Source organism: Aulonocara sp. 'chitande type north' Nkhata Bay, linkage group LG7 (genome assembly GCF_057382095.1).
Source record: "Aulonocara sp. 'chitande type north' Nkhata Bay isolate Kocher_YH1m ecotype deep benthic linkage group LG7, A_spYH_male_GT1.1, whole genome shotgun sequence".
NCBI lineage: Eukaryota > Metazoa > Chordata > Actinopteri > Cichliformes > Cichlidae > Aulonocara > Aulonocara sp. 'chitande type north' Nkhata Bay.
The window spans coordinates 33,840,356-33,867,331 of NC_141350.1; the positions used below are offsets into that span (position 1 = coordinate 33,840,356).

Sequence of the window (26,976 nt, forward strand, 5' to 3'; positions counted from 1 at the left end):
CAGAGGATTGGGAGAATGTCATGTGGTCAGATGAAACCAAAGTAGAACTTTTTGGTATAAACTCAACTCGTCGTGTTTGGAGGAAGAAGAATACTGAGTTGCATCCCAAGAACACCATACCTACTGTGAAGCATGGGGGTGGAAACATCATGCTATGGGGCTGTTTTTCTGCCAAGGGGACAGGACGACTGATCTGTGTTAAGGACAGAATGAATGGGGCCATGTATCGTGAGATTTTGAGCCAAAACCTCCTTCCATCAGTGAGAACTTTGAAGATGAAACGAGGCTGGGTCTTCCAACATGACAATGATCCAAAACACACCGCCCGGGCAACAAAGGAGTGGCTCCGTAAGAGGCATTTGAAAGTCCTGGAGTGGCCTAGCCAGTCTCCAGACCTCAACCCCATAGAAAATCTGTGGCGGGAGTTGAAAGTCCGTGTTGCTCGGCGACAGCCCCAAAACATCACTGCTCTCGAGAAGATCTGCATGGAGGAATGGGCCAAAATACCAGCTACTGTGTGTGCAAACCTGGTAAAGACCTATAGTAAACGTTTGACCTCTGTTATTGCCAACAAAGGTTATGTTACAAAGTATTGAGTTGTATTTTTGTTATTGACCAAATACTTATTTTCCACCCTGATTTACGAATAAATTCTTTACAAATCCTACCATGTGGATTCATGGATTTTTTTTTCACATTCTGTCTCTCACAGTTGAAGTGTACCTCTGGTGCAAATTACTGACCTCTGTCATCATTTTAGGTGGGGGAACTTGCACAATCGGTGGCTGACTAAATACTTTTTTGCCCCACTGTATGTACAATGTCAAAATTTTCAGAGAGAAAAAGCCAAAACCAGCATCTTTATTATTGGCAGGGATCAATACTGATCACGTTGACCTGCTCTCCAGCACATCGCCTGGCCCCCGCCTCACATTCAGTCGTGGTCACGTGAGTGCTGCCGTCACCGGAGCTAACGCAGAGTGGAGTAGAGTCTTTGGGGCATTCTGATGCATTCCTGCACACGCATTTCCTCTCTGCTTCTGCAGTTAAAAAGCACAATGGTTTTATACAGCATCCTGTCACATATACATCCTGTTTTTGGCTTTTATTGTGAGAAAAGAAAAGAAAAAGTCTTCTATAAAGACACCTTGACAGATTGTCCCCGGCTGGCAATCCTCGCAGGATGTAAACTTCTTCTCTGGCCACCGGCAGTCGCTGTCACTGGTTAACACGAAGTTCCGGCCCATACACCGCAGAGCTCCGAGCTTACAGACATCTAGCACCATATTATGGTTTGCACGAAGTGTGGCACACAGCTGCAGAGAAGTCCTAAAAGAAGATAATACACAGAAACGGAGAGAATTTGAATTAGGTTTTATAAATAGATGGAGCATTTCCAATGTGCTAAATACAGAAATGGACATCAGCTTACGTGCACTGATTCGGCATTTTACAGACACACTCGTTCTTTCCCAGAGTCTCCCATAGTTTACATGTTAGGCCAGAAGGAGGAGAGGGAGCTGTGGGGGCTGAGGAAAGCATACAAAAAGCAGGATTCAACCATATATTAAAGCAGATATAACGTGACAAAAATTGACTGCACCTTACCAGCCCACCACCAAAATGCAGCCAGAAAAAGTTATTGAGAAGAAAATACTGAACATATAACAGCTAGAGAGACAGAAGTCACCCTTAGAGAGCAAAAAAAGAAGAGCAAGATGAAATGCATTTTACCTGCTGTACAATGAGCAACAGCAGGAGAAGGAGACCACTGCAGACTGGGAGTGCAGATGATCTCCGACACCTCTCTGTCAATCACCGAGCCCTCGGGGCAGGACAGGGACACACTGTCTCCAATCTCATAGGCTTGTTTGGTTGGTGTGGCTACAACTAAATTGTTGAGTGAGGGAATCCCACATGTGGAACCTGGAACAGGAGGACAAAGCTTTTGAGCATCAGGGAGTGAGAATTACAACAAAACTGAACTTCCAATACAGTTACTAACAATGGAAAAACTTAAAACATGGAGATCTTTAAGGTTTTACTCAGTTCTGGGACTTAATTTTACTCCATCTTACAAGGCTGTGTAGGGTTTATGATCATGCTGTGTGCCCTGTTCAGCAGGTTGCTATGTCCAAAATTCAAGTGGTTATAAAGCAGCAAGGGGGAGGTGGTAGAAATGAGGCGAAACCTGCTGGTTCCCACAAACTGTACAAAAAAGATGGGCATCGCCACCAAAGACATCACCCGTTGAAGTTCTGCTATGAAGCATCCAACCATGGTTGAGGAGCATCTCTGACTGTTAGACTGTTCATATGCTAACAAGCACTCTCATGACCTGGATTATCCTCCTTTAAGGGCCCTAGAAATGATGATCATTTACAAAATTAACTTCAACTTTTATTCAGTAAGACCTGAAAATAGCAACTCAGTCCATGCAGTCATTAAAAAAACGTTTCTTTTTGCAACCGGAGGAGTCGCCTTCTGCTGGCATTACAAAACAATGCAGGCTTCAGACGGTTCATTAATGTTGACAGCAATATCCAAAATGTAATTCAATTATCAAAGTCTTATTTGAATGATTACCCTCATTACAGATGAGAGAGTGAGAAAAAGAAAGAGACTTGGGTGAGCTACAACTTTTCTCAACAGAAACCACCTCAACCTGTCTTATGTTATGTTCTGTAGGTTTTTTACTTTCAGTGGAAGTAACTGCATTAAGTGACTTCATCCTCACTTTGAACGCCCTTACTCCCAATCTGAGGCTTCAGGTGTACATGATCCCCGTGTCAAAAAACACGGCACCCACAGCAGAATAGAAAACAACAAAATGTAAGGAAAGTTTCTTCAATCTCTTCTGAGCAACATTTGATTCAGGACGAGCTGCTCAGATTTCACAGATATGGGTCAGCGTGAAATGGGCTGCTGCAATAGGACAGATCTGCTGACTGTCTTTTAGAAAAGAAAACACATCTGGTCGTATATTTGTTTTGATAACTGACAAAAACACCTAAGAAAACAATTCTCACAGTCAGGATGGACAAGTTGTTGAAGTGAGTGGACCCAGGCCCCTTTGAACCACGCACAACACCAATAATTTCTGACTCTTTTATCATCTAATCAGACAGCAGGAAATTTTTATCCGAAGAAAATATCGTGGTGTCTCAACCAACAGATAAGGCAAAGTTTTGACTTGGAAATCACCTCTGCATTACCTCAGTAAGTAACAAAGCTGGCTGTAGCCATCCAGTTCCCTCTTTTGCTGCACAAACCTAATGCAACCTGCCTAATTGTGACTATTGAAATAAATTTAAGATGACTGCAAAAAGAAGCCTCAAAGCTCCAGAAATCTCTGAACAGGAGCACAAAATGCTCATGTGCAAAGGTGTCAAGTAATGAAGTACAAATACATTGTTGCTGTACTTAAATAGAGTTGTCACTTTACGTTTTTGCCACCTCTGCTCATGTGAAGGAATCCGTTCATACATACTGAAGAATTCTCTCTGGACCAAAGCACTCATAAAACACCACATGGCACACAAAAAAATTACTCCATGACTCCAGACCCCTGAGTCCTGGCTTCTTAGCCAGTGGCTATATTCACACAGCAGTTTCTGGGATAACCTGATAGCAAAAGAAAAAATTATACACACACACACAAAAAAATAAATAAATCACAAAACGTACTTTTACAAACCCTCGGTCCTGTAGTCCACTTCTGGTTTTCAGCACATGTTGCTACTGCATTTCCACTGAGGTAATACCAGTCCACGCAGGAGTACTCCACCGTGTTTCCAACCAGGTAAAAATCTCTGGGATTCTAGAAAAAAATGACAGGAAAGCTCAATCATCCTCAGCCTGATGGACTTAAAGAAGATTCTCAGTCCCAAACACCAGAGGTTCAGTAGCCTCAACAGCTGCTTAGCCTCACCTGAACAAATCCATTCCTGAGGTTTGGAGGAGGCCCACAGGTTTTTGGTGGAGTTACAGAAAGACTGAAGCACTGGGGCTCCATCATCCTGAACGCAAACAGTTTGCAGTTAGATGACTCTGATACTAAATGAATGTCACTGGAGTGGATTAGTTTGCAATATCAAAATCACAACTTGTGGATCCAAATCATTAAGGACATTGCAAATAACCTTTAAAACCTTGAGATTGAAATGAATGAAAACTTTTGGTTTTGCTTTTTAAACTGTTTTATTTCATTTATTTATTTCCATTATATTGATTAAGTTACATTTACCAGACTAATACTTAAATAAAATGATTCTTACTGTAAATATTGGATGTCTGGGTCATCACAGGGCTTCTGTTCCACCTGCAGTCCCGTGCAATGTTGACCACCTCTGCTGGGGGCGGGGTTATTGCAGCTTCGGGTTCTTGACCTTTGGCCTCCAGAGCATGAGCCCCAGGAAGACCAGCAGCTCCAGCTGCCGTGGATCACCCCTGAAGAAAATCAGGAGAGCTTCAGTTTCCAGTTCTGTCTTGTTAGGAAAGGAGTTTGGATGGCACAAGGTTTTATGGCTGGTTACCTGGTTGTTCTCCAATCACAGCTCCGTTCTCGCATGCTCGTCCTGAGGTTCCCGGGCGGCAGACACAGCGACATTCGGAGCCCGTCAGCAGTGGCTGACCGTTGTTCTGACACGGCCGGCAGTGACAGGGATGCTCCTCCGCCAGGTACTCCTCTGTGGCCCTTTTCAGGTGGAGCTTCTTCAGTCCTGCACACTGCACTTCCTTAACCAGCTCATACAGAGGGCGCAGCTGAAAAAAACCCAACACATTTAAAACAAATACACATAATCCTTCATCAAGGAAGGTTATTTATTATGAAAAGAAACCAAATTATATCTTCTTAAGTGCAAATGCATAGCTTGCAGAAGCCAAGCCTAAACTCTAAACAACATTTATAAAGGCAACTCTGCAAAAGATCACGTCTCACTTCACTGAATCCAAACTCTAATTTTTCCCTTCCTGTGAGTCTGTTTGAGTTTCTGCCCAAACCAAAGAGTCACTTTATTTTTTTGCCTATCCTGTTGGTCCACTTGATTGATCTTTATTATTGTTATTATTTATTTATCTATCATATTTTAAGTTATTAAAGAATGGACAGATATGGATGGGGGATGGAAAGGAAGAAAGCAAGAAAGGTGGGAAAGAAAAATAGAGGGGAAGAGGGACAGTGAGAGAAGACACTAAAAAAATCCTCTCGATCACCTGATGGAACAAAACAGAAAAAGAAAACGAGCAAAAAAGAGAACAACACAATAGGGAGACCACAGCAACAACCTAGATAAGTAGAGTAACAGAGTTTCTGAGCAGCATGCAAGACCGACAGCGCATGGTATGCTTTGAGGCAGCAGCCAAGGAAGATATAGTGTGTGTCTATGAGCGCCTGCGTGCACACCTGTGTTTTCAAAAGGTTTCTCCATGTAACTATCTGCTAGAAGCTGTGGAGAACCATAGCCCTGCCCCCGAGGGCATGAAGCAGGCACGAGTATGGTGAGGGGAGATAGGCCCCCACACCTGGAGGGGCCTGAGAAAGAGTCACTTAACCAGGATGAAGCAGACAATAGAAAGAAAGCAAATAGATGTTTCACTCTTTTCACTGTTATACCTTCTGGTTTATGACTTCAGGGAAGTCTTTGACAGATGAAGCCCAGTTATCGTAAACTTCTCCATTAGCTTCTGGGTTTTCCAGATCCAGAACACTCAGAGCACCAATGAGTCCTATATCTCCTCCGAACACATTGACCTTAATGGGCATCTTGTTAACACTGCTTCCTGTAGAAAGTAAGCGGAGGTTAAATCATTTATTTGGTTTCTTTGACCCTCTATGGGCCACTGTGTATGGTTCAAAAGTCTTGATATAAAAACCTTTCACCCACCGTGGCTGCTTGATACAGATTTTGTCAATTTTTCACAGACTGTTTTGACTTTTTTCCTGAAGAAACGGCGCTTAACTTTCCTCCAACACCTCTGGTAATCTATATCTGTCGTACCTTTACAGAAAACAAGCCAGGATCAAACAGATTATCTCTAACGTGTGTGCATTATTTTAAATTGACTAAAATGCCTGGTGTCATTAATACCAAATATTCTTACTGGTAGATGCGAGTGCCTGACGGTCTAACTCCAACAAGGCTTGGTATTCGCCTCCAAGTGAGCCCTCGGAAAGGTAGTGTGTGCCATACTTCTGGAGCACCTGATGGTAGGCCGAGTAGTCATATGTGAGGGGCAGCAAGGACAAGGCCTTCCAGAAGCCTTCGGCCAGAGTCAGATACTGGGGGGCAGAGTTTTGAAACTGGGCCAGCTCCACTTTATTCTTCAGGATTATAAGTCGGTAGGCCTGGACAACAGATGTGGAAGGAAAAACTTGAGCAAGATGCTGACAGAGCCGACTGATCTGAGCCTAGGTACAGTTTGTTAATCTCATTGGAATTAAAAAAAAGACATAAACTGTATTTGTGTATACACACCTTGTTGTTAGTAACCTCCTTGTGAAACGTGCGCCGGTCGTGCACCAGAAAGGCGTTGCTCTGGATGTGCTGCATGTAGGACCAAGAGCTCTCGTAGGATTCGTCGCTCTCGTCATTGTCTACTGTCACCTGCAGCACAAACATCAGAGTTCAGCATTTTCTAAAATCGGACGTCAGCTTGTCACATCAGCTCCGTGTTGTTCAGGCTGTCAGTCAGCTCACAACTCAACAACTGCAGGCAATTTTCTGCAAACATTTATTATCCAACAGTTGGACAAATCAAACAGAGTTTTCCTCAAAAGACCATCATCCAAAGCAAATTTGTCACTTTGAGTGAACTTTTACCTGCAACTACTTGATGTCAAATTGAGCATTCTTTTATTATCTTACTGGGTTATTCATAGGAGTCAGCTCACCAACTTTATTTTGCATGAAAACTACAGGTTCCTGTTTGACTCACCTCAAAGTTATATCTGAGGATGTTGTGTGGCAGTCTGTACAAGACTTTATGGTCACCGCTGAACACCTTCCTACACTGCCCTCCAAAGCTTCGAGTGTTGATCACACCTGCTCTCAGTTTCCCTGTTAGCACATCGTACCTGCACAAGACACACACACACACACACACATCAGTTTTACACCAAACTGCAGCCTCAAAGGCTAGCATGGAGACAAATTGTTGAGTCCAAAACTTAGAGGAGAACCCACTGAGGTTATGCAGTCTATATTCTAGACACATAAGTTAAATATTCTCCTTCCCAAAAATCATATTCTGATCTGCAGTCACATTCCTGGTGTTGGGAGCTGTAGCTACTTACCCTCGACCTGTGAAGTCAGAGTTTGGAGGTGTTTTGTCGAGGTCACACGTGGCCAGGCTGTTGTCTTCGCCGCAGTTTCGCTCGTCCAGCCCGTCCTCACAGTCCTGGTCTCCATTACACACTAGAGACTGGCTGATACACTGACCTGCATGATGGTTTCAGTAAAGAGGTTTATCCACAGATTGCAAAAAAAACCCCAAAAAATGCTGTAGAAGGAATTTTAATTATTTGCGATATTTTTGTTTACACTGCAATTTACCAGAGTTGCAGCGAAACCTGTCTCCACAGCCTGCTTCCAGTGGACATCTTTTCTGTGGGACACATGTTTGTGTTTGAGTGGCCTCTCCTGAGCACGGCACACCGCCAAACTGGGCAAACACTTCCACGTGTCGAGTTCGTACCTGTAAAAAAAGTGATTAAAAACATGAATAGTCTTTTTGAACGCTAATACTGCTAGTGCACCCTATGTAAGCTCGCTTATTGGCATGGTCACATGCACTATTGAAGCTCAATTGCCTACAATTGTTGTTTATCAATACACTGCTTTGAAACCCACTTCCACCCCAGTTCTTCCTTTTAGCTAGTATCTGACTTCATAAATATCCAATCCTTGGTCACTCACTCCTGCTCTGTTTGGTGATGACCTTGCTTCTGCTAAGATAGAAACATTACTTCTCCTTTGACTGCAGTGGCTCTGACTAAACTGTAGGCATGCAAGTGTAATGAATAGATGGAGCGCTCTCACTGTGTTTCCTCTCACAGTCCTGAGGCCTTTTGTTTCTGTTGGCCTGAGGATTACACAAAGTGCAAATCAGAGTCTTCGTAATGGACTTGGGGGATCAGGCATCACTGAATGTGTGACTGCTGTGTAAACAATTTGTGTGTGCACTATATTCATTATGTCACAGCAAAGGGACAAACTGTGCAGAAATAATGCACATCTCGGGACAAAACACTGATCTTTAAAACATTATACTATAAGGATTGGCTTTAAAGTGAAGATCAGAAAGTGAAGATCAGAAGAGACAGAACCAAAAAAAACAAACTTGTGGGGTGATCTTTGCCTATGCCTCAAACATTTTTTGCATTATGTAACAGTTTGTTTAAACTAGGGGTCAGGCAGGCAAGCCAAAACTAAAGTTTGTTTTTAAGTTCCTAAAGATATTATTCAAAAAGTAGGGCCAAATTACCCATACAGCAAGATGCATGTGTAAAAATTAGATTTCGCTTCTAGTTCTCAAAGTAAAGCTAAAGTGGAAGTGCCATAAAGCTGCATCTTTCTAAAGGCCTGCAGGGGGCGACTCTGGCATCTTTTGTTGTCTAGAAATCTACGTGAAGAAAAAGGCCTAGGCTGTAAAAAGTTTCTGTATGATCTCAATAACTAGTTTTAGGCTCTATTTAATACAACATGACACTAATATTTTAAATTATCACTCCATTTAAAGCTCCTCTTCAGTAATAAGTGCTGTATAATTGCTACTCTTCAGAGTACGGAAGAGCAACTGCTGTTCGACATTTACACACGTCTTATTTCTGACTCCATTTTTGTTTATAACTGTTTCTGGCATGTGTGATTGTCAGCTTCCCCAGTCAAGTCTGGGGCTGTAGCTTTTCTCCCTCCATGCAGTGCCAATTTCAAAATTGCAGTTTGGCGTTCAGTTTGAGGTTTCACAACAGGACTTCTCAAATCAGTAGTTGATTTGAGATCCCATCTTTTATATACAGTCTATGGGTTTAGAGCTGTTTTAGGACTGGAGAGTTGATTCCGAGGCACTCCTTGTGCTTAAGTGTCCTTGAGCAGGAGTAGAAACACAATTACTCGTTAGAATTTACAGTGCCTCAGGCTAAAAGGCACTCTATTTACGTGCAAAGCTTTTAGCTACATGTCTCTGCTGCATGTAAGTGAATGCTGAAGCAGTTCCAATGTACCTTTGTACTTGTGCAGCCATCACACTCAGACCAGTCTCCATAAGGCCCCCATCTGCAGTTTACAGGCTGCTGACAACTGGGGATGAGGATGGGACAGTGTATTCATTGCAAAACAGTTATGTTATATTATATTATTTAAAATGAACAGATAGTAGAAAAACCTTTGATAATGAAAAAAAAAAATCTAAACTATGATTTTTGACAAACAGTGTACCAGAGATAAGTTTAACAGCCAACAGTGTCAAAGATTTCTGCATGTGTGCACCTACCAAACAGGAGAGATGAAGGCAAGTGACAACGCCAAAGCAGCAGCCAAATTCAGCTGTGAAAAAAATGCAGGGAAAGAGTTCATTTAATGTAAAAACTCCTCATTTAATAGTAGTTATGCTCGATTAGCCAAAAAAATACCTCCCAATTATTTTTAGATATAATCTAAATTTGATAAGTGCTTACCTTCATGATGTGCTCCTCAGAGTTCAGCCGTCTCCTCTGGACTAGCACAATAGCACTCAGGCTCATATAACCAGCTGGAGAGGGTTGGAGGAGGGTTGGTGGTTTTTACTCATTAGAGTTCAGGAATTCCCACACTGAAGAAACACCCACAATTCATAAGCCGTGAACAGAGACTTGGCGTTCTTTTCCACTGCTTCCATTTCTCCACCAAACTTTGTGTCACTGTGTGTCTATTTCCAGTAAAAATATGTGATAATCCTGTTTGCCTTGGGAACAACAAGAACGGTGTGCTGTTTTTTTGTCCTTTTTTCATTGTAGGAGAAAAGCAGCAGCTACGTCACAGCTGTTTATCCTGGATAAGGCTTCCATAAGCTGAGTCAGCGTGATTTAGCCAAAGGTCACATAGACTCATATTTGAAAACATTCGATTTTTTTGTTGCACAATTCATGTAGAAAAGTCCCAGGTATTAAATACTGGCATAAGTCCAGATGCCTTCATTTCAAGTACTTAAAACTCCCGTCAGAGGTAGAACTTATACAGGCAGACTGGATTATAGCCCAGCAGTGGTCTGTCATTATGCAACAAATAGCTGCAAGAAATAGTTCAAGTCTTAGGAATTAACCAGGATTTTTACATTAATTGGTGCTAAAATGACGAAGTTGCCCTTCGGTGGTCTAAACATAATGTGTAAGGCATGATTGAGAAAGCAGAAAATCTTTCACCTGGTGTGTAAAATCAGTAGATCAAGAAGATATTATGTGTGAAACTAAAAAAATAGAAAAGAAAGATCACACCCAAAAAATGTAAAAGTTTGCTAATGATGTTTAAAAGCACAGTAGCCTCTATTTTTGTCAGCCTGATGGAGCATAATAATAGAAGCTGTAGTTCTATTGTGTTTCTGCCAGTGTGCACACTTGGTCCTCTAGAGGGCACTGGTTACCACTGTGACAGTATCACAAGCCTGTGCTGTAGTGGTGCTTGATGGATGCTCAGGACACAGGACTATAAATTCTTGCTCATGTCTTTTTTTTTCTTTTTTTTTTGTGAAGTGTTGTCGTTCGGGTGATTAGTATTTTGAATAATAATATAACTCTAGCATCAAATGTGCTAGAGCATTTGCTCTTACTATTTTTTACATACTATACTGCTGAGTGACTGTCTGCTCCTCGTCAAATACATTTCATTGCAATGTTGACCCTGTGCTAACTTGCATATGACAAATAAAAACTGAAACGGAAATGTCTTAGAAAGATTAACATGTTTTCTTTCCCTAAACCTTGCCAAAGTAACATGAATATATGGATTTTACACACATGATACATAAGTGAACACTCACACTTGTACAAACAGGATATTCACTATAGGCCACACAACACAGCACAGACTCATTTTGCACAGCAGACACACTCCACTTGAAGAACTACACATAGGAACCAGTTTCCCATGAGGCCTTTCAGGGGGTGACTTCCAGGTGAAATCCAGGTAACAGTTTAGTAAAATAAGAAGGCATGTATGCAACAATAAACAAAACAAAAAACTAGTATGGAGATAATTGTTAAATATTTTGGGGACGTCTTTATTGAACCTCTGTAAGTTATGCCAAATACATCTTCTTCTTCTTTCGGCAGTTCCATTTAGCGGTCACCACAGCAAATCCTCTTCCTTCACCTCACTCTCTTCTTGCATCTTCCTTTGCCACACCAACCCTCTGCACGTCCTCCTTCGCCACATCCATGAACCTCCTCTGCGGCCTTTCCCTTTTCCTCCTGAATATATCCACCACCCTTCCCCTGCACATGTCTAAACCATCTCTATTGGAATAAATTCAGGATTCTTACTTTAAAATACATCAACATATGAAAAAAAGTCAACCTATTTAATGCATCTTGGTAAAGATTCAACCACATCTGCTCTTCATCCGACCAAAAACAAAGCAACTCCAAATCATGATGATACTGATGATAATAATTTTTATGAGATTCTTTGAGTTACTGTGACTGAACTGTAAGAGCAGTCTAAGTATATACCTGGTGAGAATTTCAACATATTAAATTAACAGGGTGTTCTGTGATTTTGTATCCTCTTCCCCTGAGAGTCTAATATCACTAACAGCAGGCTTCTTTTATAACCAGAACTTTTCACCTATATTGACTGAGTTTGCGTCCTATCTCAAATATCAAAACTGCAGAATATTGTGTGTCTCTGTGTGTGCTATGAGATCCTATATGTTACCCTCAAACCACCCAGCATGTGGAGAGTGCTGGGTGGTTTAAGGGGTGGTCTGAGGACAGGGTCAAAAACAAGCTGTAGCTGACATATGATTGGGTAAGGACTCACATGTACTGCTGAATGGAAAAGCACTGAAATGTGACTCCACAGGCTGGGAGGCATTCGCTCTGTTAGTCTACGTGTAGAGTCCAAGCTGAAGCTGAGCTTTTTTCAGCCATTTGTTAAGTTTCTCTCACAGTTTCTCTCAGCACCCACGGCAGCTACCAATTAGCTGTAAGAGCTTTATTAAAAAGGTTGACTAATGCACGTAATTATGTAAATATATTAAATTGTTTAGATGATACTGTGTTATCCATTTTTTTCCCAGAGCATTTTCAACATTGACAGAAAAATATTGACATTTTTTATAAAACAAATAAAGACAAATGCACATGACACACTTATGATTATTGCAAAGGACAAAAGGTGACAGTGAAAAAATACAAGACTAAGAAAATACTAAAAGGTTTAGTTTTTTTGTAAATTTTGTAAATCAACAAGAAAAAATTGTTAAAATTGGAAGAAATAAGGCAAATGTTTTGGAAAAAAATTGGTATATTACTTACTCAAAAAAATAGAAATATATAGGGAAAAAATAAAGATCTAGCAAATTCACATGAAAAAATATGAATTTGGTCATATTCAGGAGACAAAAAGTGTCATATTTAGGAGAAATTGAGAAACACAAAAACAGCAAATTGAGAAAAAACGTGGCAATTTTTTGCATTTTGCAAGAAAAAATTGTCAATATTGTCAAATATTGACTAAATTGAATTAATGAGAACAAATGCAGATTTATTGTTAAATATGTGACAAAGTTATTAGAAAAACCTGAAAATTTCATGAGAAAAAAACTTTACAAGACAAAAGCTGCCAACAAGGCAAATTTGGGAAAAATAAATAGCAAATGTCCACTTCTCCTAAATTTCCCAGCATGTTCTTCTCTTGCCCTAACATATAGGATCTCAGTATTTGTGACACCAACTCAGTACATTTAGGCATGTAAAAATGGTCAAGAGGGGCAGGCTGTTGTGTGTATTTCAGAAACTACTGATCTAGTTTTCCCACACAACCATCTCTCGAATTTACAGAAAGGACACTGAGTAAGTGGCAGTTCTCTGGGTCACAAGTCCTTTTCTCTGGTAAAAAAAAAAAAAAAAAAAAGGTACTTGTTGATGACAGAGTTCACAGGAAAATGGCCACACTGCTTCAACCGCAAGACATCAGAAACTCAAATAACCCATCATTACAACCAAAGTGTGCAGACAAGCATCACATCTTATGCAAAACTTTGAGGCAGATGGGCTACAGGAGCAGAAGACCACACCAGGTGCCACTCTTGTCTGCTGTGAACAGGAAACTGAAGCTACAATCCACACAGGCTCACCAAAATAGATTTCTGCTGTGACATTTGGATGGAAGGCTCAGAATTTGGCATAAACAACATGGATCCCTGGATCATTTACCAGCACAGCCTACCTGATCGTTGCTAACCTTGCCCATCCCTTTATGAGCACAAAGGAGAACACACCATGTCTCAAACTGGTTTCATGGACATGAAAATGACTTCACTGTGCGTAAATGGCCTCCACAGTCACCACATCTAAATCCCACAGATCCATGAAGACAGACAGGAGCAAGGTGTACCTAATAAAGTGTCCGGTAAGCGCCTTCTCACTGTTTTCCTGCTGTTCTCAGACTCCACCGGTAGATGGCGCCACTCTTTGCTTCTCCACAGCGTAAACACATCACAGCTGCTGCCGACTGACACACAGCGAGGCGTTCTTCGACAGCGCTGCCAGCTCATCCCGCATTCTGTGAACAAATACAAAAATAAAAGTAACATAAAAACCATCACGGCTCGCAGCAGAGATAATCCGGAGGTCATTTTTTCCTGAGCGAAGTAGGAGTTTTAGTTTTTTTTTTCCTTCTTGCGTGCGTTCGCCTTTGCTACAGCTTTACCCAGGACAGCAGTGAGACCTCCAGGACCGAGCACACTGCGGTGAGTTACAGATGTGTGTTGTAACCCACGCGGATCTAAAAGCCACCAGTGGATCTGGGAATCCCACACGCAGTAGATTAAGCCTTGTTTGTGTTGTGTGTGATACTGTCAGAGCTTCTCGTTCACGTTTTCATGAGGTTAGCCTGAAGAGGGGAAAGGACACAACTCCGACTGTGTAAACAGTAAGGGTGCTGCCACCTGCTCATTACATTTGTTTAGAACTACTTTAATACTAATTTAATTTTTACTTTGGTTATTTATTATTATTACTTTGAGAAAATACTAATTAATCAATTAAGCTATGTAATGTTTCCAAGCAAAAATTCTCTAGTCATGTGGATTTCTTTTCATGTGTCTTTTCCTGAGGATTTTCTCCTTTCCTTCGTCTTAAATGAGTAAACTGAGCAATTTTGGGGTTTTAGATCTTTACGAAACCTAAAAGAAGTTTACTTTTTGGATTGTCACACAAAACAGAACTTGGGGGGGGGGAGGGGATTACATAAGAAGCACATATTAATCAATTCGTTGATTATTGGAAAAACAATTAAAAAATAATCAAATATTTGGCAATGACACTAAAAGTGAAATACTCCAAATGCCTCATGGATTTTAGGAACGTTACAAAGGGAAATAATGAACTCCTACACTATGATGAATTGCAGCGCTGCATTCCATGTTTAATATCTTCAGCTAACATGTAGTGAAAATATATTTTGATAATATGAAAGTTAGAAATGAGGGGTGACTCAAAACTTTGGCACAGCACTATGTGATTATATGACTCTGAATGCAAAGTGGCATTAGATGTATCTTGTTTGAATCAGCAATTTTTGAAAATGCATCTAGAACCTGTCTAGGCTCCTCTCGTGGCAACCTTAGGGGACTAGACATAATAGTTTAGAGACGTTCAAAAGTGTGCATTTAAGCTCCTATAATTAACGCTGCATGTCAGGACAAAATCCGTTAAAACCTGTGGCGAGGTGCTGATCAGGGAGAGGGTATGAAACCGTTTCTAAAGCTCTGAGGGTTCCTGTGAACACGTTGGCTTCAATAACTCAAAAACGAAAGATATTTAGGGCCACCAGTAGTAACTAGGGCCTCAAAATAGCCTGGGATGCCTCTACCACTCTAACAGAGCTTTAGCGGTCATCTGGAGTACTTGCTGTGCTAGAGGACTCTTGGATTTCCAGGAAGAAGATTCTCTAACTGAATGAGTCAAAAACTGAATCATCTGGGGAGAATGCTAAGAACTAAGGTTGACAATGTCTCTGTATTTTATCAGGAAAATAGGAAGTAGGTGCAGAGATTTATTGAAACATGCAAATGCAATTATTCTTGTAATTTCTTTATGTAGTTTTCAGGACTACTTCTCCGGGTCTCTCAAGGGACGTTCAAAGCTCTTTGCTCTGTTCCATTGTCTGCTATCTTTTCTATCCAGGTCTGCTTTTACTGCACTGGCAGTGTGTTTGAGACTGTCATGCTGAAAAATTAAGCATATCAGATGCCTTCCAGATGGAATCAGAATGGTAGATCAAAATCTTACTGTACTTCTTTCATTCATAATTTCCTAATCAACTTTAACAATATCCCCAACACCGCAAATTTAGCCCCAATCCATGACACAGCCTCTCTGAACTCCATGACAACAATTTGAACTATCAATTTTAAATATGGATTCATAAGACCTGTTGTCACTGTTTTTATTCCAGTTCTTGTATATTATGGCATACTTCAGTATTTTCTCCCTGTTTCCCTTGGAATGGCTTCTTGATAACCAACCTTACACTGAGACAATTTCCGAGAAGCTTCAGTGAACAGTAGATGGATTTGCTGAGGACACAGATGTATCTTTCAGGTCCTGTGTCAGGTCTTGCTGGAATTTTTCCTATTTCTTTACGGCTTGACTTTTAGATACTGTTTAAACAAACAAACAAATAAAACAAAATTCCTCTGAAAATGATCAGATACAAGGACTGCACTGAATGTGAGTGACATCCTGGAGAACTATTCCTCAGACCAGTTTGAAGAATTAGAAGAAAGTCTGGTTTTTAATGAATGGAGGGTGGTGCTGGAGATGATGTGCTGAGAAGAATGTCTTTCCAAAACATCTCGAAGCTGAAGGGAAAAACAGACTTCCATCAAATATTGAACTAAGAGGCTTTTCTTAATGAGAAAATTCTCTTCTTATTTGCAGGAATAAAATCTCATTTGAACGTGGCTGGATGTTTTGTGAAGTAACTGAGTGCAAAGCTTTAAAGTCTTAAACCTAAGGTGGAATTTCCCTGCCTGTCACGGTGTTAAGTTTCCTGTTTTCATCAAATCTGACAGCCCTGTCCTAGTTAAAAAAAAAAAAAAAAAAACCCCAATGCAGTCTCACCCAAAAGATATTTTACTGTTTTGTTTTCATTTTTTTTAAGGTCCTGAAATGTTTAAACTGAGAAAATGCATAATTTCAAGACAAGTATGAGTAGTTTTAAAAGGGCTGGAAAATGGAGTTAAAGCTGTGCTTACAAATTGTGAAACAGTTTTAGTTCCTCAGTATAAAATGACCAAGGGTTTAATATCTCATCATCCACATTGCATGATGCCATTAAAAGATCTGGAGAAATCTCTGTGTGCAAGCGCCAAGACTGAAAATCAGTATTGGATACTGTGATCTATAGTCCCACAGACAGCACTGCATTAAAAATAGGCATGATTCTGAAACCACTGTCTGTGAGCACAGGTCACTGTGTCATCCACAAATGCAGGTTAATGCATTTGTTCATGCAAAGAGGTAAACATGATCCAGAAACACTGCCATCTTCTCTCGTCCAAAGCTCATTTAAACTGGACTGAGGTAAAGTAGAAAACTGTTCTGTGGTCAGACAAACTGAAATCTCAAATTCTTTTTGGAAAACATCCTCTGGGATCATCTGGCTTTTTATCAGCACTCACTTTAAAAGCCTGCATCTCTGATGGTTTGGGGCTGCATTATTGTCAGTAGGCACCACCATCAATGCTTTAGAGCAACAATGCTCTCATTCAGATGATGTCTTTTTCAAGGAAGGCTTTGCATATTTCAGCAAGACGATGCTAAACCGGAAGCTGCAGCTATTGCCTGCGATCCAGATCTACCCTAAACTATTTGTACGACAAAGATTCAGGACTGATGAGCAGCTAGAGTCCTATATGAGACATATGGGACAACCTTCCTCTCAGCTATCGCAGATGTTTATAGACTTGTTAAAAGAAAGAGTGGATGCTGCAGAGTAGTAAACACAGCCCTGTCCAGACTAGGGCTGGGCGATATGACCCAAAAGTCATATCTCGATATTTTTTAGCTGGATGGCGATATAAGATATATATCTCGATATTTTTTTAAGCCACAAAGTAAGAACAAAAAGAGAGTTCTTAGTCACACTGTGTCCCAGATGTCACACAAGCACTTTTATTAACATACAGCACAGATGTACATGAAAAATTACTCAAAAATAAATTATGAGCATTCATTAAATAATAATGCTCCATAAATAAAATAAAACAATGTTGTTTTTGTGCATAACAAAGAGCTCACAATTGTGCAGTCAAAATGTAAACTAAAAGACGCTGAGCATAGTAACAAAGAGACAGATGTCACAGCAGCTCTATTTCCAAGTTTTACTGCGTGACTGACAGCCTGGAGTTTGAAATCCACTTCATAACCACGTACGTCTCTTACAGGTGCTATTTATGGTCCTTATACACACACAATACGGTAATATTACGTTGAAGCACAGTACGTATCACTCCGCGAGGCTCCTCGGTAGCCGTAATGCGCCGACAATCTATCAAGCGGTGCAGCTCCGTAGCTGACCAAAATCGTACTCAAACATTTTTGACAGATTGCTGAGCGCCGCGTACCACATAAAATCGGTTCGCGGCCATCAAGCACAACCAGAATTCATACATAAGGCGCGCTGTCAACTTTTGAGAGAATGAAAGGATTTTAGGCTATGCAGCCCGTAGGGACTAGCGCGGTTAGCTCGTTAGCATGGTTAGCTCGTTAACACGTTGACGCCGTCCAGCCCCACGCATGGGGCTAAGCGCAGTAACTCGTTAACGGAGATTTGCCGTGTCCATCTTGTCGCTGCCTGCACGTGAAGCGATGGGGGAGGAGGGGGAGTTGTCTTCAGTGAAGGCGAGGCGGAGTAATGTTGCGTAGAGACAAAAGTAGACGAAAGAGAGGCAAACTTGCGGCTCCACAACTATAAGTATAACGTAACATAGACTATATCGATATAAAGGATATTGTCACATCTTATATCTCGTATAAAAATATATCGATATGTTTTAAAAACTCGATATATCGCCCAGCTCTAGTCCAGACTTTGTTTTTAGACGTGCTGCTGCATTCAAATTAAGCCAATATTTTTTTCATAAAATTGTACATTTTCTCAGTTTAAACATTTCATATGTTTTTCATTGTTCTATTATAAATAAAACATGGGGTTGTGAAATTTGCAAATCGCTGGAATTTTTATTTGTATTTTACAAAGTTTCCCTGGGTGGAAAAGGAAAAGTGATAGTATTTATACTGTAACCTTTGTTTTGTTTCAAGTAGGGGTGGGCGGTATAAACGGTATACGGTAGAAACAATATGAATTTGGCCAACGGTAGTGTTACGGCCCTAGCAGGGCCTCTCTCTCTCCTGAGGGTGCCTGTGTGGGCGTGTCCCACTACCTCCTGCCTGAGGTGCCACCTTTCCCTCCTGTACAGCTGACTCTCATCAGCAATTAAGGGTATTTAAGCCCAGAGCAGGGTGAGCTCTGGGCCAGAGTGCCATTATGTGTGGGCCCAGCTAGTGAGCTGAGTGTCTTGTGGTGTTCCCAGCTAGTGAGCTGAGTGTCTTGTGGTGTTCCCAGCTAGTGAGCTGAGTGTCTTGTGGTGTTCCCAGCTAGTGAGCTGAGTGTCTTGTGGTGTTCCCAGCTAGTGAGCTGAGTGTCTTGTGGTGTTCCCAGCTAGTGAGCTGTGTCTTGTGGTGTTCCCAGCTAGTGAGCTGTGTCTTGTGGTGTTCCCAGCTAGTGAGCTGTGTCTTGTGGTGTTCCCAGCTAGTGAGCTGTGTCTTGTGGTGTTCCCAGCTAGTGAGCTGTGTCTTGTGGTGTTCCCAGCTAGTGAGCTGTGTCTTGTGGTGTTCCCAGCTAGTGAGCTGTGTCTTGTGGTGTTCCCAGCTAGTGAGCTGTGTCTTGTGGTGTTCCCAGCTAGTGAGCTGCGCTTTCCTTTTGACTTTTTGCCTTACTGACCGACGCCTGAGTTTTGTTTGTTTCTTTTATGGTGATAACGGCTTGTCCGTCTCCTTTAGTTGAATTACTTCAATAAAACTGTTTTGCCTCCCTGACTCCTTTTTCTGACCCGGTCACTTTTGTTACTTCCCCCTCCCCGCCTAGACCCTCAGGGGAACGTAACAAGTGGGGGCTCGTCCGGGATTGTTGAAAAGGGAGTTTTGAGTTGGAATTGGTCTTTGATTATCTTGCTGTTTTTACCTTTGGAGATTCAACTTCCCAGTTTAGTTAGGTGAGTGTCCAGCTGAGCTTTGTTTTAAGTTCTTCCTTCGGGCACTCTTTTGTTGTTTTGCCTTTTTTATTTTCGGAGTAATCCTGGGCGGGGATTAGTTCCCTGTTGGGGGTAGGCAATTCAGGGCTCCAGTCGCTGAAGTTTCGCCTTTCAAGTTGCCTCGAGCCCGGCACGCTCCAGAAGATAGGTAAAGTTTGTTGTGCTTAGGAACTGGGTAAGTTGTGTTTGTTTAGTGTATACTGCAAGAGGTAAGTTGGTCAGTTAAAGTAAGTTGTGTAGTTTTCCATTAATCGGTTAATTATAGGGTAGTCTGCGTGAGTTGGCAGACGGGTGTGGCAGTGGTCCTAATTAGGTGGTGTGTTTCTAACCCTTCACCATCCCCAAAATGGTTGACACAGCTGCTAGTGTACAGGTGTCTAGAGGCTTGTTTGTGAGCAATAACATTCACCTGGTTCCAGACTTCTGTGAATCCAGTGTTCACAGCTTTTTCAGTGTGTTTGAACGCCTGGCAACTGCACTGCAGTGGCCTCAAGATGTGTGGGGGATGATGTTGCTGTGTCGGTTGACAGGTAAGGCTCAAGAAGCGTGTTCTGGTCTGTCTAGGCAGGACGGCCTGGTTTATGGAAAGATCAAAAGTGCCGTCCTCAAAGCCTATGAACTGGTACCTGAGGCCTACAGGCAGCATTTTCGACGGTTGGAGTTGGCGCAGGGACAGTCCTATCTTGACTTTGCCAGGGAGAAGGCGAGGCTCTTTGATAGGTGGTGTGCAGCAAGCCAGGTTAAGGATGTGGGGTCCATACGTGAGCTTATGCTGGTGGAGGATTTTAAAAACTCTGTTCCTGAGTCTGTGGCCCTTTATTTAAGTGAACAGAGGGTTACAATTCTACAGCAAGCTGCCACCCTGGCAGATGAGTTTAGGCTGACTCACAAAGCAAGTGCTGTGGGACAGGATATCCCTCTGCACTATAGCGCATCCTGGACAGGTGAGAGTGGGCCAGCTAAGAAGGAAAACGCAGTTATGGTGTTAAGACCTAGGCCCAAACTGTGTTTTTTCTGTCACAAGCCTGGCCATGTGGTTGCCAATTGTGTCAGACTGGCACTCAAACAGAAAGCCCACTCAACACGAGAGGGGCCTGTTTTGAGTAAAGTCAGTCGTGGCTCTCAAACTGACAAGCCTGCCAGGCCTACTGATAGGCTAAACCTGGAGCACAGTTGCTCGGTAGCACCCCGTAATCAGTGTATGAGGCCAACTAACCCTGAGCTGCCGCTGGTTGACCCATGTTCAAAACCACCCTTCAGACCTGCACCTGCCTGCTGGGTTCTCCACACGCGATGGTTCGAAGCCCTGGCTATCCCATGGGACACTGTTTTGAGGGTCTGGGGCCACTCTCTGGTAATGTGGTGAACCCACTGAGATGGGATTGGCAGCTCCCGCAGGCCATGCCTAACCGTTGCTACGCGGTTTGGTAGGTGGAAAGCCTGCAAAATTCGTCATGAAACGGTTATGGACTCATTTTTGGTTATGGTAATTTGACAAACCATGGGTTTGCATTTATGGGAGGGGGTGTTACGGCCCTAGCAGGGCCTCTCTCTCTCCTGAGGGTGCCTGTGTGGGTGTGTCCCACTACCTCCTGCCTGATGTGCCACCTTTCCCTCCTGTACAGCTGACTCCCATCAGCAATTAAGGGTATTTAAGCCCAGAGCAGGGTGACCTCTGGGCCAGAGTGCCATTTTGTGTGGGCCCAGCTAGTGAGCTGTGTATTGTGGTTCCCAGCTAGTGAGCTGTGTATTGTGGTTCCCAGCTAGTGAGCTGTGTATTGTGGTTCCCAGCTAGTGAGCTGTGTATTGTGGTTCCCAGCTAGTGAGCTGTGTATTGTGGTTCCCAGCTAGTGAGCTGTGTATTGTGGTTCCCAGCTAGTGAGCTGCGCTTTCCTTTTGACTTTTTGCCTTACTGACCGACGCCTGAGTTTTGTTTGTTTCTTTTATGGTGATAACGGCTTGTCCGTCTCCTTTAGTTGAATTACTTCAATAAAACTGTTTTATTTAACTGTTTTGCCTCCCTGACTCCTTTTTCTGACCCGGTCACTTTTGTTACTTCCCCCTCCCCGCCTAGACCCCTCAGGGGAATGTAACAGTAGAGATTTTGACTATACCACTGTACCTCGATCGCGCATGTTGATGGTGTCATCAAGCCTGTTTTGGTCGAAAGCATCGCAGTGGCTGCAAGCAATATCATCTGCAAATTATGCCGTTTGGCAGTAATAGCAAAGAGAAGAAGCACGTTTTGGAATATGAGGAAAACCAAAAACTGCGCTTCACTTCTGTACCATTGATTCATCAATGTTGAATTCTCTCGCAGCTGCTCTATTTCCATGTTGTTGCAGTAAATTAATGACTAACCTCGTATTGTGGATGGATTATCTCAGTTGTTCTCCTGACTGAAGTTTGGTCCATTTAAAGCATCATGCCATGCGATTGCATTTGTCTCTAACCATCACGTTAACCTTTATCGAGTGGAAAAAGTTAGCGTTCATCCTCTAGCTTTACTGTGTTTGTTATGCTAAAATAGCTGTGTCGCTAGCGGTCACGTAGCACATCATTATATACCAGCTAATCCAACTTCACTAACTCTACAAAAGTCACTGTTGTTTAGTTTTCTGTCTTCATTTATGCTGGAAGTGATAGCAGAGCTGTATGTTTAAATTCTTTCAGAAATCTCTCAGTCAGAACATGCAATATCATGTTTAGGTGGAAACTAGCGAGCTAACTTCCTGCTAACTTCTAACTCTGTTAAATTTAATAAATTCTGTTTTCATGCTTGGATGTTAAACTTAATTGTTACACTTGGTAAAGCAGCAACGCTGATCATTATACTAAAGATGAAAAATTTAGACAGTTTTTAACTCTCAGTGATGCCGCAGTGTTCGTTTGACTTTAGGACCTGAAGCAGACGAAGTTTTGGACCCAGATTACTCCACGAGGCTCCTGACTATGGTAGTTGTAATGCTCCCACAATCCATCAAGTGGTGCGGCTTCGTAGCTTACCAAAGTCATTCTAAAACATTTTTGACAGATTTTTGAGCGCTTGTACCACATAAAATTGGTTTCGAGGTCAGTAATCACAACCAGAATTCATAGATAAAGCGGATTATAAGGTGCACTGTCGATTTTTCAGACAATTAAGGGATTTTAAGCGCACCTTATAGTGCGGAAAACACTGTATACAGAGGAAAAGAATATATCGCGATATATATCGTTACCGCACATGCTTCAGATTATACTGTGATACGGATTTTAGGCCATATTGCCCAGCCCTAGTTTCAAGCATAAACAGATTTATGATCTTAAATAATTTCTCACAGTTAGTTACTGTATTATCACAAACAGGTTGGATGTATTTGCCAACTTGACCCATTCAATCTCAGAGTGATGGCTCTGACTCTGTCTGTGGGCAACACTTTTTAGTTAAAAAGGTTGGTGAGCAAAATAAAGACTTGGCATGAGATAATTTAATCTTATTAGATAAAACAGATACTGACAAAATGTAACTTTGAGGCGAATCATTTGCAGTTGGAAAAAAAACCCCATGATATATCGCAGTATATGTTGGCATAAACATATAATATATCACAGTGTTAAAAATTGCAATCATATCAGATTCTATTAAATGCTAGTTATTTTTTAAAATAATGCTTTCACTAATTAGCAATATATTTGTGTGATATACACAAAAACTTCAAGAATTTCAAGCTGTTTTCTTTTTACGTTGTCATTATTTGGTAGTGTGTGTGGAATTTTGAGGTGAAAAAGGAATTTAATCCATTTTGGAATAAGGCTGTAACATGAAAAAATGTGGAACAAGTGAAGCACTGAGAATACTTTGTGTACTTCCTCCTTTGTCCCCATTATAATTACTGCTGCTGTTGGACACAGGGCAATCAAGCCTGATCGTTAGACATAACTAAGGCTCATAAAAATTATGAAAACTGAAATTATGTCTGTTTGTGCAAACACCGGTACAACGAGGCCCTGAATACATGTTAAAAAGTTATGATAAGCTTCTCTAGAACCTGGTATTGGCCTTGAACATGGTAGCGGAGCCCAGGTGTGTTTATTTAACAGGCTCTGACCTCTGCAGCTGTGAGCAAAGTTTAGTCTGGAAGAGCATGAGTTAAAAAAAAAACCCTCAAAAAAACTGCACATGTAAGAAACCTACTTTCTTAACTCCGTGTAGACAAACAGAGGTAAACACTAACTTACACTACTGTGTGCATTTTGACTCCACTTTATAAGTTAAAGGTTATGTGTGATTTACCTACAGAAGTGTGGTATCTGCAGGTTTCCAAATCTGCTGTCAGTGATCACATATATTGAAACATTTTAGGGCCAATCTGTGTTAGCTGCTGAGAATCTGTTTTCTCAGAACAATACTGTGAGATATTTATCCTAAAAAAGTTAAGCTCAAGGACTTTAGATAATGGGATTTCAAATGGGCCCTCTGAAAACGATGCTAGAAAATCATCTAAAAACAGCCCTGCCTGTAGAAAAATAACCACAGTAGAGACTTGAAATTTTGCATAATTCCCGATAAGTGCAGCTTTTGTTTTTTCAGGCAAATCCAAGATTGTCAGACGGGAGGAATTCGATACACTGACATCGAATAACCCTGATCTAATTGTGTGAAACTAACTGATGCATTTATCAGTCACTTTCTTCATTTTTAATGATGTTCTGTATAAAATGAGTTTGAAAGAAAAGGAGGAAAGTTATCAGTGATTGCTGTAAACCAAGCAAGTGTCTAATTCTGATAAATATTTAAAGTTAAAAGAATACAAAAATACACATGTACCTACTGTAAGTCCTGATATCATTCAGTAAACCTTTAGTAAATTAATATTGGGTGATTTGTAAATTAAGTCTAAGAAAGTCAATGCTCCAAAGTGAGCTTAGTTGAAGAAAGAAATATGACCTTGCTGCACATCTTTGAATAGCACGGCAACAAATAGCAGTGAATATATTAGAGTGGAGACGGTAAACTGGCAAGACGGCAGACATCAGAGAAACATTCATGTAGATCGAAGCTGAACAGGCTTAGAGAACAACATGAATGGGTTTGCATCAGAAGGTCTCTGCCTCTTCGAATGGAGATCAAACCACATCTTTGTTGATATGTTCTGAGGCAGGGATCGCAAACATGAGGCCCGGTGTCCAAAATTTTGCACATTCATGTCTTACAATTTAAACCTAAGAAGTCATGTTGACACATTTCATTCATTTACTAGAGCAACATGTTTTTTTTATCATGTATAAACACTGAGACATGCTGTTTAAATTGTACTTTTTCTTATTTTAGGATACAGTATGTCAGGGATTAAATGTGGAGGACTTTCACTGGTCCAGTCCACTTAAGCAGTATGTAGCCCACGGTGTAAAATGAGTTTGACATCCCTGATCTGAGGTGTGAAAACTCATCATTATGCATAGAAGATCTTTATTTGTGAAAGAGTTAAATTATTAAAAGATAAACATTTTGAAACCACTGAAAGTGTTTTCTGAGTTGTATGTGGTGCAGCGTCATTCACAAGGCCTACAACAAATACCGCCTTCATCCTAACATATATGTGGTTTTGCGTTTTCTTTAACTTTTGAAAATTCCTTGGCACAAATTTATAAGCTCCAACAGTCTGAGCAGTGCTAAGTTTTTAAATGTTATAATAAGTGTTTGTGAGAAATATTTATACAAAAAGACCTTTATTATCATCCCTCATTAACACCTCTAATCTAAGCTCACAGAAGTGAGTTCTGGGTAGATTAATTTGGCACCGAAAAAATTGCAACTGATGTCAGCAAACAAGAGCTACGCAAAGCCCAGAGAAGTAGTAAGGTTGGATTTCACAAGAGCTGGCAGGACTCCAGCACCACTGGCTGGGTGTCACGTTCAGAAGAAATCTGTTTAGTATTTCGAAATATGCCTTTCCAAGAAAGATGGATTGTTTGTGAATACCAAGAAGCATAATGAATAAAACACATTTCTTAACCTGCTTGTCCTTGCTGCTTTCGAATAACTGGTGTTGTCTCACTCATCCCCATCTTTGTGTAGCAAAAAAAGATAACAAAAACATGTCATTAAACAGGTTGCAGTTTTGAACAGCTGCTAAAATACTGCTATGGATATGCACTTACTGGCCACTTTTTTAGGTATACCTGCTCCGCTGCTTTTTAATGCATATCTGCTAAGCCTGCATTTAGACATGTAAACATGGTCAAGATGACCTGCTGAAGTTCAGACTGGGCATTGAAATGGGGGGAAAAGGTGACTGAAGTGACTTTGAACATGGCATCGTTGTTGGTGCCAGACGGGTTGGTCTGAGTATTTCAGGAACTGCTGATCTGAAGGGATTTTCCCACTCAACCAAGAAATCTGCAGCAACTGCACGATGTTATCACCATGTTTGCACCATGTTTAACCTATACAGTGAAGAATTAAGGCAGTTTTTCAAAGGAAAAAAGGGGGTCCAAGTCACCACTAGCAAGGTGTACCTAATTAAGGTGCCAGTGAGTGTAACTGTCTTACTGCTTCATCATTTCGTTGCGTTAAGAAGCTGCAGTTTCTGCTTCTGCTGCTGCTTCTTTGTGCACTCTGAGCTTCATATAATAAAGTGATTTGAAGTGTGGATGAATGAGACTTAGTCATTTATTCTTTTCTTGAGTTTAATGCAGGTAACAAGAAATGCATCCATTAAATTGTGATAGTGCAAAAGATGTAGCACGTAGTGGTGTCTGGAAAAACAAGCAACATGCAACTAGCTTAAAATGGACACTGGGCTAGCTTGTTAGCTCAGAAATTTCTTAGACATGTGGATGGACAAATCTGAAAATGTCACTCACTCTTAAACTGAAAGCTTAACTATAAAGAATTTTACTAGCCAGTTTCCCAAACACGGATTAAACCTAAAAGACTAAAAGGAAAAAAAAAATCTGTGACAACTCTATTGAAAAAAGGTTTAGTCTAGGATGAGGCTTAATCCATTTTGGGGGAATTGAGCCGTGTATTTAACAAAGGCCTCAGTCATACAGCGAGCCCCCGGCAACCACTGGTTGCTAGTGAAAAATGTGTATTCCCTAACTGGCTGGCAGATGCTTGTTAGCTTCCAGCAACCACTCAACCAATCAAAAACCGTGAGTCAACTGCTTTCAACAACTTCTGTGTTCTTATTGTAACACCTCTACTAATGTTCTAGATAAGAATTAATAAATAGCTAAAGCTGCTAAACAGAAACAAGCAAACAAACTGAAAATAAACTGAATTAAAGGCAAAATGTCAAAAATAAATAAAAATAAAAACTAATCAGAAAAGAATTTTAGAGCGCTCAAGCACTCCCAAAACCATAGTAGCCCTGAAAATAATAGCAATAATAGTTTGGAAAATAATGCTAAAATGCTAACTTCTAATGCTAACCCAGAAAGAAGATGAAGAGGTAATCTAACGACACA

General features: G+C 41.1%; 3 protein-coding genes across 6 annotated transcripts in view; 2 read left to right on the forward strand and 1 right to left on the reverse strand.

The window, feature by feature from the left end:
• LOC147325565 (regulator of G protein signaling 7-binding protein B-like) overlaps positions 1-26,976 on the forward strand; it is a 267,021-nt gene that overhangs the window by 32,201 nt on the left and 207,844 nt on the right. The window lies entirely within an intron of this gene.
• Positions 732-9,783, reverse strand: LOC147325567 (complement component C7-like). The gene is made up of 18 exons (XM_086300135.1): positions 9,680-9,783; positions 9,496-9,548; positions 9,227-9,302; positions 7,557-7,698; positions 7,298-7,442; positions 6,940-7,078; positions 6,480-6,608; positions 6,106-6,349; positions 5,889-6,002; positions 5,618-5,784; positions 4,536-4,764; positions 4,278-4,449; positions 3,932-4,019; positions 3,688-3,820; positions 1,735-1,926; positions 1,433-1,529; positions 1,148-1,329; positions 732-1,040 (listed from the first exon to the last, which is right to left on the reverse strand). Exons 1-18 carry the CDS (start codon positions 9,743-9,745, stop codon positions 865-867), a joined length of 2,544 nt encoding a protein of 847 aa, XP_086156261.1. The 5' UTR covers positions 9,746-9,783; the 3' UTR covers positions 732-864.
• Positions 13,703-26,976, forward strand: part of LOC147325568 (growth hormone receptor-like) — a 34,201-nt gene continuing 20,927 nt past the window's right edge. Inside the window, exon 1 of one of the 4 annotated variants that reach the window (XM_086300138.1) lies at positions 13,703-13,950. Coding sequence is in view for 2 of the 4 variants with exons in the window: in XM_086300136.1 (XP_086156262.1) it covers positions 26,620-26,661 (42 nt within the window). In the remaining 2 variants the exon portion in view is untranslated. Of the gene's footprint in view, positions 13,951-13,996; positions 14,133-26,307; positions 26,662-26,730; positions 26,961-26,976 lie in introns of those variants that run through there. The other 3 variants (XM_086300139.1, XM_086300136.1, XM_086300137.1) reach the window with 3 other exon arrangements.